General features: G+C 35.5%; 1 protein-coding gene across 9 annotated transcripts in view; it reads right to left on the bottom strand.

Annotated features, from left to right (window-relative positions):
• Window positions 1-12760, bottom strand: part of Pkhd1l1 (PKHD1 like 1) — a 165167-nt gene that overhangs the window by 15109 nt on the left and 137298 nt on the right. For 6 of the 9 annotated variants that reach the window (XM_031358649.1, XM_031358650.1, XM_031358651.1 and 3 more), the window contains 5 exons: window positions 11158-11390; window positions 10801-10968; window positions 6297-6454; window positions 4697-4832; window positions 844-1185 (listed from right to left, as the gene is read on the bottom strand). In XM_031358649.1, the coding sequence (XP_031214509.1) occupies window positions 844-1185; window positions 4697-4832; window positions 6297-6454; window positions 10801-10968; window positions 11158-11390 (1037 nt within the window). Of the gene's footprint in view, window positions 1-843; window positions 1186-4696; window positions 4833-6296; window positions 6455-10800; window positions 10969-11157; window positions 11391-12760 lie in introns of those variants that run through there. The other 3 variants (XM_031358655.1, XR_004115089.1, XR_004115088.1) reach the window with 3 other exon arrangements.

Here is a 12760-nt window from a genome sequence, read left to right as displayed (position 1 = left end):
CCCCTCCCCCTCCCTCTTCCTCTCTCTAAGTGTGCCTGACACTGGGTGAGTGCTATGTGTACATCCTGGATACTCTGACAACATGGGAAAGCTGTATTACTGTATGGGCATCTTTCTTTGTGTTTCTCCATTCCTCTCTGTGATTCATCTATTCCAGGACATGTTGAAGGGTTTTCCTTGAGACTTGATACCCTACTCTGGTCTCTGCTTTGAAAACATATCAGCTTGCTTTTCCTTAGGTTCCTATGTTCCATGATCTCAAACCTGTATCTTATATCTATCACGGTTTATCTAGTATTGCCTCAGAAGGGTGAATAATCTACCTCTGTACAATGAGCCTACTGCAATTCCTAGATTAAATCCACAGGTAAGTGGAACCAAGTAAGTAAGTCACATTGAGACCATAGCACTCACCGTATCAGTCCAAAGAAGTACAAAGCTGAAGAAGGGAAGTCAGCTATGACTCCAGGCAGACAACATCATAGAAGGCATTGCAGCAGCATAAGCCTAGGTTTTCTCTGTTCTAAGCAACAGAGTTCCATCAACAGATTTCTCTTCTAATTGATTATTTAACCTATTTCCACACTTTATCAATAAACTATGAAGTCACTTTCTATTCCTATTAATACATTCTGTATAATGTATTGATATGCAAGTCCTTTGTAATTTCTCAGCAAGTTATTACTATAGATGTAGGGAAGTAGAATGGTTTATAGGCCCTTAGGGTTCATACACAGGGGTGGTAGGATTTCCTGAGTGCTGGTTAACCAGGCCATGGTAGGTTTATTTATGACTTTAGGCTTAACAATGACATTTATTTATCACAAAATCTGACATCCATACCTGTGGTAGAATTGCTTAAGAACTGAGCGGGAGTAGCCCCAATCTCAAATTCCATCATGTGTCCTGTGGATCGCTTCCTTCGCAGACTTGTTCTTATTATTCTGCTGACACGGATTTTATCACTTGGTATTTTTAGGAACAGGGCAAGATTTCTAACCAGATTGTGTGAGCTAAAAAACTCATCTGCTGTCATAGCTGGCAGTTGGAAGGATACAAAGATGACGGTAGCAGTGTGGACCTCCACGGGTGTCGTTCCTTTAAGCAAAAGGTACAGCATCTGGTAGGTTCTATCAAAGTAGTTTTCACCAGGGACAGTGGAAGTCAAGTTAGGAAGGAATTGTTCTACAAAAGAAAAGGGGCCAAAGTAGCACATTTAAATATATTTCTATTAGCATAATGGTCACACAGTGGTTAATATTTGTTTGAACTACAAAAAGCTCAATTTTATAATCTTCATTACAAAGCATACATATTAAAAAAAATACTTATAAAACTAACTTGCAAAGTTATAGTCTTTTAAATAATGCCATTAATAACCATTTTATATAAGATTTATTTTTAAAAAATAGCTGTGATTACTATATAAATGAAAAAGCAAATTGGTTGTAAGCCTTGAAACGTATTCTCTACTCATAGAATACTATCTATGCGTTCTAAGTTTTAAAGCCACAGGTGAAGGAATTTGGTAATTTAAAAGTATAAATTTAATGGCCTTCTAGTTTATGCAGTGCTAGATGCCAATTCTTAAAACAGCATTTATAATTTAATATTTATATTTTTACTGAGGACAGAAGGCATGTAATAAAAATGAAGGACCCATTAAAACATCACAGAAGAATCTTAAGCCAATGAAATGGGATTATATGCTAGCTTGTAAAATCTATAATTAATGAAACAAATTCTATTTGGAAATTGGATTTTGTAATACTGAGGTTATTTTATGTGTGTGTGTGTTTGTGTGTGTGTGTGTGTGTGTGTGTGTGTGTGTGTGTGTGAGAGAGAGAGAGAGAGAGAGAGAGAGAGAGAGAGAGAGAGAGAGAGACAATATCAACAGAATTAAGAAGTAACAAATCTCCAAACCTCCAAATCTCCAATTTTAAGCCCCAAAAGTTGACATGGATCATAGTGGTAGAATAAATCATATAGCTCCTGGGTGTACTTCACTGTGTAAATCTAAAGAATGTGCTTTGTGTTACAAATTGGGTATGAGTTCATAATCCTGTTAATGATGCTTGTGTCATCCATCTTAGTTAACATTTTCATATTACTGTTGTGGGAAATATTAAAAATGAAAAAGTCCCTGCAAACTGTCGTGGCCCGCCAGCACTCGGCAGCCACATCACTATGTCCTGGCTGGCTCCTGCTGTTTTCTCCCAGCTATCAATATCATCTCGCTTACATGCAGTGTTCTACACACCCCACAGTCAGTCATCTAGTGCCTAGTTATCCGGTAAAAATGTGACTTTTAAGGGTTAATTATCCAATCAGGTTTATATATCAATAAGATCACAATTTACAGGATGTCAGTACAATAATTTTAGAGCCAAATGATAAAGATAATGTTTTAATCCAACTATTCTAACCTTGTAAAAACCTTAGCTACCTGCGGCTGTTCAAAACCACGTGGGGTCTGGATTGTCCTCTTCCCCTGCCTCCATGATGATTTTCTTGTTTCTCCCCTCTCTCTCTGACCTCTCTCATTCCTAAACTTTTAACTTCACCTCTCTATTCCTGTCCAATCACAGGCTTGTCACTGCCCTAATGTGATTGGACAGAGAAAATGCTGCAACATATTACAATAATGAAGGACCTAGTGATCAAGATAGTAGAGCATTTCAGGCAAGCTTCAAATAGAGAGAGGCTTGTAACACAAGGACATTCTGCACTCAATGTGCTAAAGCTTTAAAGAACTCATGCTAAAACAATGCTAACTTGTAATTTTTATTTTGACTGGAGAAGTGATTGTATGTGAGGCCCTTTGGTTTGAGCCCAAAAAACAATTTGATAACACATATTCAAAATATTGTTAATTTCTGAAAAGGCATCTGTGCTATTGTTCTCCATCCCGTTGTCTCTATATTAAAGTTCTGCTGGTTGTAATAACTTTTATTTTCCTAACTTTGAATGCTTCATACCACATATGTTGCTTTAAAAGAGTAACTCTGTATGAACACAGCCTGAACCATAAGTAGATGCCATTATTTGTATTTAGAAGGTTAGATTATAAAGAGGAAATGAAGTAGAACCATCAAGGGCACACTTTCAAGAACTAGGCAATATTTTCGAGTCCTTGCTTGTCTATTCTGACTTGGAGACTGCTATGAACTGAATTACATCCTCCCAAGTCTCCTGTGTTGAAGCTTTAATTCTCTGTTTGAAGGTGTGTGCAAGTGGAGCTCTCTGGAGGAAAATTACGCTTACGTAAGAATATGAGTGAAGACTTCATTATGGAATTAGAACTGTTAAGGGAAAGAGGCCAAGGAGCTGGCTCTCACACAGAGTGAAAATACAGCAAGAAAGAAACCTCTACAGTCTAGGAAAACATTCTTTCTTCAGAATCTGAGTATTGACTAGAATTGTAAGTGAAAAGGTGCCAGCATGATGCCTCATATCTTTAATCCCAGTACTCAGGCAGAGGCTGGAAGATCTCTGAGTTCAAGGACAGCCTGATATACAGAGCAAGTTTCAGGACATCCAGGGCTACACAGAGAAACCCTGTCACAAATAAAAAAGAAAAAGAAAAAAAAGAAAGAAAGGAACAAAAATTAAATAAAATGAATTTTAAAAAGTGCTATTTGGTAAAAAGAAAGTAACTTGAGATGTTTAAGTTCATAGGATTTTGTTACAGGAATCTGAGGAGACTAAACCAGAAGACTTGAAAACTGGCATCATCTCCCCAGCTGCTTGTTACTGCTGGTAAGTAACAATTTACAAGTGAAGCACCTGGAGCCCAGTATCAGCCTTGGGAGAATGTCTGGAAATTGTGGCTACTTTTTAGTAGTAAAAACAAGATTTGTTTAACAAATGTTGAAGAATCTTGATCACGTACTCATATTTCTATTTTGCTCTTAATGTTTGTACAGTGATGGGTCAAGCTCATGGACCACAGAGATAAATGATCTAACTTCACTCATGGAACACAGTGTCAGCTGTCAACAACAAGAGAATTTTGTTGAATAAAAAACCCAAACCATAACCCTAACCTTAACCCTAACCTCAACCCTAACCCCCACCTTAACCCTAACCGTAACCCTAACCCCTATCCCTAACTCTAACCCCTAACCCTAAACCTATCCCTAACCCTAACATAACCCATTTTGTTCAGTAAATGGACAGGAATAATTCTTGGTTTATAAGTACCACTATGTAGATAAATGTAAGCTTTTCATTTATTATATTTAAATCAAATCCATTATGTCATATTTAATTAATAATGTTGATACTACACTAGCTTTCTTGATAATACTTCTGATATCTAGAATTAATTCAGACATTGCCCGCTATAGAACAGAAATAATGCAGGGGGAATGTAAAAATTCCAAGCAAAATCTCTTTTGTGCACAAGAATAGTTAAGCTCCACACACATAGAAGAAAAACTTTGTCAGGTAGTAATAAACTTGTTCACTAAAGAATCTATCTTCATGCACAGGGAGGTAAAGAGTTCTACCAGCAATTATCTTTCAAAGCATTTCATAAATGACCACAGCTTAGTTTTTGTTGAATGGAGCTAAAAACATACTTTCTTCTTTATTCATCAGTATCTAAGGAAATAATGTCATAATGAAATATTGCAAAGAATGTTTACAAGTAACCAAGTATATAAACACCATGTGTACTGTCCTGAAGAAATACCTGTGTTCAGATGCCTTTCAAGTTCACAGTGTTTCTTTTGGGCATTCCATGCTGTATTTTTGGGACAGACCAAGGAATTGTTCACATAGACATCCAAACGCTGAAGTGTGGAAAAAAAAATTCCTACTAGAACGGCCTGTTAAGAACAAATATTTGTATGTTTTTATTAGTGCAATTTAACAGAATATTTAGAATTTAGTTTCTAAAAATTGTGTTCCAACTATGTACACCTTTTATAAGATACTAAAACCAGTATTTGTGAACTTATGGAAAATATTGGACAAAGATTAAAAATATGCTTCATCTAACCATTCATGTAGACATAATAAATTAGCCACTAAGTGATAAATCCCAGTAGAAGAGTATAATGTAAGAAAAATTATTAGAGGAATCACACACTAAATGGAAGAAAGGTTTCTTTTCAAAGATAACAAATTACAAAAGAGACTCCTGAATCAAAATTAAACTCAGTGTTGAAAACTATCTCACAAATGCTGGTTGGAAGACCCATCAAAGTCAGTTGAAACATGGGAGATTCCCATAGGGTCTCGTAGGTCATTGTGAAGGCTCTGATTCACAGAGATGAGTGTGGAGGTAATGAAAGGCAGAGGAAGGACCTGATTTGGTCTTTGCTAGAGGGGACTCCTAACATTCCTCTCTGACTGATGAGGGCAGATCAGTGGAGGGCAAGAGTAGACACAAGAAGAATTGGTGGGCGATTGCCTTCATCTAGGTCAACGATAACATTGTTTCACTGAAAGGCAGTGAGAAGTCCTCTGATGCTGGCTGTTTGAAAACTCATCTGGATTTACAGTTGGGTTGTATAAGGAATGCAGCAGAATGAGAAAGTAAAAAAAAAAAAATAATAATGCCCAAGTTAAAGGATGGAAATAGCATCTGGGAGGAAGGAAGGAAGGAAGGAAGGAAGGAAGGAAGGAAGAAAGGAAGGAAGGAAGGAAGGAAGAAAGGAAGGAAGGAAGGAAGGAAGGAAGTCTCCCATTCTTCCTCTGCTGCCTGCTTGACCTGGTCAGAGATTGTCCTGTACCTAACATTCTAGCAGTTTGAAGTCTCATATGTGTGGAAATGAAAGTCCAAATTATGGGACTACTTTCAGGCACTATGCTTGTTTCCTCTGACAGTCTGAATAAATTTAATGCTCCCAGCTGAGTTCCACTCACAGTAAAAATGTGACATTATCGAAGATACTGAAAATAATATGCTAAGAACACTGAAATTAATTCCAAAGGCATATTTCTGGCATGTATGTGCATAATAGCCACATCTAAGAATAAGAAAAGGAAATCTATAACTTTAAGTAATACACAATTTTAGCATAAAAATTCAGGCTTGGTAGCTAGTCTATTATAGATATCACTGTCAACCCTCATACATGGAGTGCAGAAACCAGTACATATTGGGAGGAAGTGTTTGGTGCATGCATGTTCTTTCACACAGAGAAAACCTGTACAGATTAATACACTAATGGGTCTTTAAAAGTGAGTTTAAAAATGACAACATTAGGGAAGGCTGAAAAAATAGTCGCTAGTGGTATGAAATTAATTATAACAACATTTAAGGCACTATTTTTATCTAGGTTCACCTTATTATGTTCAACATTGAGCAACATCAGCCGAAGATTCTGAGGACTGGTCCCAGTGAAGTAAACTTCATACGTTTTGTTCAGAGCCACTATGCCATGGAACAAAGACAGTCTTCTTTGGCATGTATACCCTGCACACCAGCCATGGTCCTGTGGGCCTAAATCCATACAAAATTAGAGTTCTATTCCTACTTAAAGAATGCTGCTTTTCCCCAACAAAATATGAGAAGTCGTTATGTTTGAAGTAAATTGAAAAGACTCAGATACAAGCTCCAGCATTTAAACTTATTATTCATCTGCCATCTACCCAGACTGCTAAGCTGGTTCACAAACTTTGGCTAAGATGGAAGGCAGGGAATCAACTCACTCCTATTATCTTTACTTTCATACTTACTGGGGTTAAAGGGATAACAATATGTCGGCTAGGATTTATGTTATAGATTCACTAGTGTAATATATTCAAGACTCAGCAGTTTTCTGAGGTTGTTTCTAGGAAATCTGCTAGCATACATTTATTAAGATGGAACTGACAACAAAGAATGGACATTTGCATTCCTGAAAAAGACCTATCAATTGTTTTTGGCCATAGTTCATTTGATTATTGGTTAACCAATAAATTCCACAACACATTTGACTTGGGGGAGCTGTGGAGTTTGAACTTAAGGACTCATGCATGTTTCCTGTTTATTAACCCTTAACATAGGTTTTATTTTGAGGCAGAATATCACTAAATTGCCCAGTTTAGTCTTGTACTCACTCGGTAACCAGATACTCAGCAACCTGCAGAATAAAGGCGAGCTAATAGGTTTGTCTGAATCAATTCTTTATTCTTTTCTTATAGTGATAATAACTATATTTTTGTTAGACAATTGTTCAGGCACTACTGGAGAGTTAATATAATTAACAAACTAAAATCATCTGAGCAAATTCTATTATCAAGCAGATGCTCTAAAAAGAGTAGCAGATGGTTTTCTAGTTGAGTCTAGACATTTTCAGAATTTGTACAGCATATCTTTCACAGCAAATTTCTCTATTTTATTTTAATAAAAAATGAGATATGACTGACAAAAATCTCCTGATGTATTTCTTCATTACATTGCTGATTTGTCTGTCTCACTCAGAAACTTATTAATATTTATAACTACATTTCAATCAAATTTTAAATCAATATCAATGTCTAAATATCAAGCAGAATATACATCCCTTAGAACATAAACTATAAATCCCACTTTAAATATATATTCTTTGTGGGTTTTAAAAACAAACATGTAGAAATGTCTGTGTATAAAATAAAAAATATCATAAAGCCCAAAAGCCATATGTTAAAAAGAAATAAAATTTAGCATTAAATTTAAAAGGAAATTTTAGTGATAGTAATTTTATTGTGAATAATTTTTCCAAAGCCTACATGATATTCATAATACATTCATGATTTTTTATTAGTAATATCTACTTAACACTTTCAAAAATTAATCAACACTTAAATTTAAACTCATTTATAAGAGAAATGATATGTCACTGTGGGAAGTAGAAAACTTATACTTCCTTTCAGAAAAGGTATGTGTAAAAATTAATATAACTAAATCTCTCCATCTCCAAATCAGAGAAATTTGAAAACTTCTCTTCTACTCTATCATTATTCATCAACTTCTCTGTATATATTCCTATAACCTCTGCTTTGCAAATGAAATTGCAGTATTTGACATTGATTGCTATCTCCTGAAACTAAATGGGGAAAGGCAGAAAATTGTGAAACTTTCAAATCTCTCTAATTTAGTACCTTTGGATTCTTTCACAGGTCTAAATTAAGTGGATTTCTAAGAGAATGGCCACTTAGTTGACTTCTACACTGTTTTTGATACCATGTTACTTCATAGCCATGCATGGAAATCTGTGTGGTCCAGGTTCTGTGCCTTTTCAGTGCCAAGCTTGATAAGAGACTAACATTTGAGCTCCAGCACTGTGCGGGAATGTTCAATGAATCCCTTTCCTGTGATTTTGATGCTGTATAGAATTTAATCCTATTAATTGAAAAATTCTTGGTCTCCAAAGTCTATCTGTATCTCTCTGGAAGCCATTTCTTCCTGTTTATACTCCAGCTATCTAGGGCCAGAATAGGAGAAGCCTAGACATAGCACCTCCACAAATTAAAGTCAAAATCATAAGCTATATGTTCATATAAACAACCACTATTAGCTGCAAAGTATGTGCAAAGATCCATAAAATAATGAGAGATCTTCAACACCCTTCTTTTTTTAATTGAACTAAGTTTGTTTTTATTATATTCAACACAATATATATTTTTACACCAATCATAAAAAGGTGGATATGCTATTAAATGAACATAAATAAAGTCTTTTTGTTTGTTTTGTTTTAGTAGAGTTTTAAAATCTTGGGTCTTACTGTGGTACAAACCCAAAATAAGAACAGTTTTTAGACATTGGGGTTCATGGTAATAAGGCTTTACTTCAATGTCACTCATATCACCAAAGGATTTTACCTCCATAGTAGCTAAGCTAAGAGTTGACAGTTCTGCTGCACCAAGGAATGAATTGTAGGCACGATTATTTGGATACATATTTCCTGCTATGGTCAAAGCTATTTGACTGGAGTGATTGTTATCATTCTTAGACCACAGGGAACAGGTTACATTCGTTAAAGAAATGGTGTGTGTATTAAGATGGTCTATCCATGAAGTCATTTATCAACTGTTTCAATGAACAATGGTTCTGCTTGGAAGGTGGCACAGACATTAGGTGAGGATAAGATTCTGGTTCATTGGCTGTGATGATTTTGAAAAGCATTCATCTCAGAAAAAGAGTAACTTATAAGGTCCTCTTCTTCAAAATTGATGCGGTAATTATAAATATCAAGCAAAACATTCAGTCTCATTCTTTGTTGTTCTCTTACAAGTGAAAATTAATTGTCTACATTTCTTTTGGCTGTATAAATAATTTTCAAATATTAAGCTGTTCTGAAAACCATAGTATAGTGTAAAAACATCAAATAAACAATCTTACTAATAGAGAGACTGAGATAGGAGAGGCCTGTGTACCATTAAGTGGTACACAGCAAGAAACTGTCAGGTACAAACAAGCAGAAAGTGTATATGGATTATACAATATTAGACCTATTTCTCCAATTACCAAATTAGAGAGACCACTGGATGCCAGCCAACAAATTTCTAATTCCTCATATTTTGAATTTCAATCTATTAGGATGTGTTGGTAATGTTAATTTTCACATTTTCACATTAAGAGATAATAAGGAGAAGTGATTGTTACTTCCTTTATTTTTGTTGTTAGAGGTGGAATTATGTTTGTGTGGGTTTGTTGAAAGATTACTTTCTTGCTTCTTCTAGGGTGTAGTTTTGTTTCTTATGATAGTATTTTCCATCTATTATCCTTTGTAGGGCTTTGTGGAAAGATATTGTGTAAATTTGGCTTTGTCATAGAATATCTTGTTTTCTCTGTCTATGGTAATTGAGAGTTTTGCTGGGTATAGTAGCCTGGGTTAGCATTTCTGTTCCCTTAGGGTCTGTATGACATCTGCACAGGATCTTCTAGCTTTCATAGTCTCTGGTGAGAAGTCTGCCGTAATTCTGATAGGTCTGCCTTTATACTTGATGTTATTTCCTTACTGCTTTTAAAATTCTTTCTTTGTTTAACACATTTGGTATTTTGATTATTATGTGATGGTAGGAATTTCTTTTCTGGTCCAGTCTATTTGGAGTTCTATAAGCTTCTTGCATGTTCAATGGCATCTCTTTCTTTAGGTTGGGCAAGTTTTCTTCTCTAAGTTGTTGGAGATATTTACTGGCCCTTTAAGTTGGGAATCTTCACTCTCTTCTATACTTATTATCCTTAGGTTTGGTCTTCTCATTGTGTCCTAGATTTCCTGGATGTTTTGGGTTAGGAGCTTTTTGCTTTTTGCATTTTCTTTGACTGTTGTGTCAATGTTTTCTATGGTATCTTCTGCTCCTGAGATTCTCTCTTCTATCTCTTGTATTCTGTTGGTGATGCTTGCATTTATGACTCCTGATCTCTTTCCTAGGTTTTCTAACTCCAGGGTTGTCTCCCTTTCCTCAACACCCTTCTTAGATATTACATATCATCAAGCTTTCTTTTAATTCATATAAGACAAAGTGTATTTTTGAAGATGTTTAGGCCAATCTTCTTCAAAATATTTATGTATTTTTATCAACAAAAGGTTGACAATCATTACAGGAACAACATTCCTCCTCCTTTTCCTTGTCTTTGTCTCTTTCCTCTTCATCTCCTCCTCTTCTTGTTTCAAATACTCAATATGAAGTAAATGTCTTGGCATTCCTGGATGAAGAACTACTACAGTGTGAAATCTCACCATTGCACATAGATAATTCTTAAATATGAAGGGCAAAGAAGTCTTTATATTTGCTAGATTTGTATTAAGTAATTTTTCACATATTTCTATTCATTGAATAAATGCTTTGACTAACTCAAGTCTATTTACACTGAGCACTTACCATTAATGAGATCAACATAACCATTGCTCATGATAGCCACTGGGGAAAGTCTTCGTGTCTCTGTATCAGAATCCAAGCTTTCTATTACCATCATTGCATATTCCATTCCAGAACAATGATAACTCTGCCACTGTGAGATGTATTTACAGGTTGCATCTCTAAGAATCCCTAGAAATATGTACAGTAATATTTTAGAAATGATAGGAACTCTCTGCAAAATTTCTTTCTATTTTCTTTATCTTGTGTATAAGATCAATTAACGGAACTGGCAAGTTGTTTGTTCATCACTCAATTCTTGAAAAAATGCATTTTGTTTCATAAACTTGAAGTTTAATAATCCAATAAGATCCAACATACCTTTATGAGGTGCTTTCTCAGTGACAGGAATTCTACTTCCATTCAAGAATGTGAGCATTGCCTTCGGAATTCTGTAGTCTCCAATTCCCAGTTGGCTATTTCCATCCCACTCATACTCAGCCTGAGGGATCACTGACCCAGAATTCCCCAGAAAGGAACCATCCAGGTCTCTAAGAAAAGATTTTCTTTTGGCATCACAAACCATGTCCACACAATCAGATGGGTTCACTTTACTGGGGAAAAAAGGCACAATGAATGGCTAAGGTCCCTGATTATGTCTTATTTCAGAAAGAATTTCTAGTAAAGTGGCCTATGCAATTAGCATTGCAATGAAGAATGATTTTTTCATGGTGTTTATTTGCCTCATTATTATGGATTTATTAACATTTCAAAATGACAAGTTCTACATGTGGGATATATACTTAGAACTCCATGCTGTTATTCCATATTTTATGTAATTACAGATTTGATTTTTGTGTATTGTTCACAATATACTAACATTTATTTCTCCATACAGCAGATCGGTGTCTATTCCATTGTAACAGGATGGAAATCTCTATGTTGTCCAGGTAGTATGTTAATTTTCTTACAAATGATAAACTACTACTTACTATAAAGCAATATGAATATTTAATAACAGTTATCTATCTCACCTTTCTACTTGTTATCGTAGACTCTTGGCTAGCTGAAGGTTGCTACATATTCTTACAGATTCTTGTCTATGTAGACACTGATAAATTTGGATTGTGACCCTTCTGCTATGTACTGGTAACCATTCTTTAGGTAACTGTAGTGTAATGACTCACACTGTTCAACATAAAATGATATATTCATTTCATTTTTAATTACTTGTAGTGATAATTGATTGTCCTCAGATATAATAAAGGCTGCTAAATATGTAATGTATCACATTAAGATCTGCTGTATATTTAGAGTTGCTATGATATATACAATGAAGAAATATAGTTTATGCCTGAGTTCTAGCAAGAATCTAGTAGAAGAAAGCTTGAGTCTATTATGTGAAACAGACCCAAAATATCTCTGATTTTTTTTTTGTGATGGGACGAATATCATCAATTGTTTCTATAATACACACACTTGGAAGAATTTCAATAAATATTTGAGTACCTCATATGTTCTTTATATTTAAGTATGTGTAATGTAAAGCAAATGTATAAGGAAAGTAGTCAGGAGCCTTCAAACTGTGTGCTCTATCTCCATTCAGGTTCACAAGAGCCTAAAAAGGTAGATTGTGTGTGTGTGTGTGTGTGTGTGTGTGTGTGTGTGTGTGTGTGTGTGTAAGTTATGGAAGGACATCTTCCAATACAGAGGGAGAGAAGGAATATAGGGCATGCCTGATGTCTTTAGATATGCTTCATTTTGATCTTATGAAAAGCCCTGAGAGGAAGTTCCACTCCCAGGTGTTCTGACACACCCAGGATCAGAGGTAAGCAGGAACCAACATCTGTCCCAACACTGGGAGTAACTGGGACCAGCAAGACCAGGCACACAGGAACTCTGTCAGCCCAGTGACGTGGGTTCCTTCTGGTCTGTCTGGGTTAGTGTTCTGAGCAGACCTTGGGCACAAGCTCTGCAGCCAGTC

This window comes from Mastomys coucha, unplaced genomic scaffold, assembly GCF_008632895.1.
Source record: "Mastomys coucha isolate ucsf_1 unplaced genomic scaffold, UCSF_Mcou_1 pScaffold7, whole genome shotgun sequence".
NCBI classification, from domain to species: Eukaryota; Metazoa; Chordata; class Mammalia; order Rodentia; family Muridae; genus Mastomys; species Mastomys coucha.
This window is presented reverse-complemented; position numbering and strand designations above follow the sequence as displayed.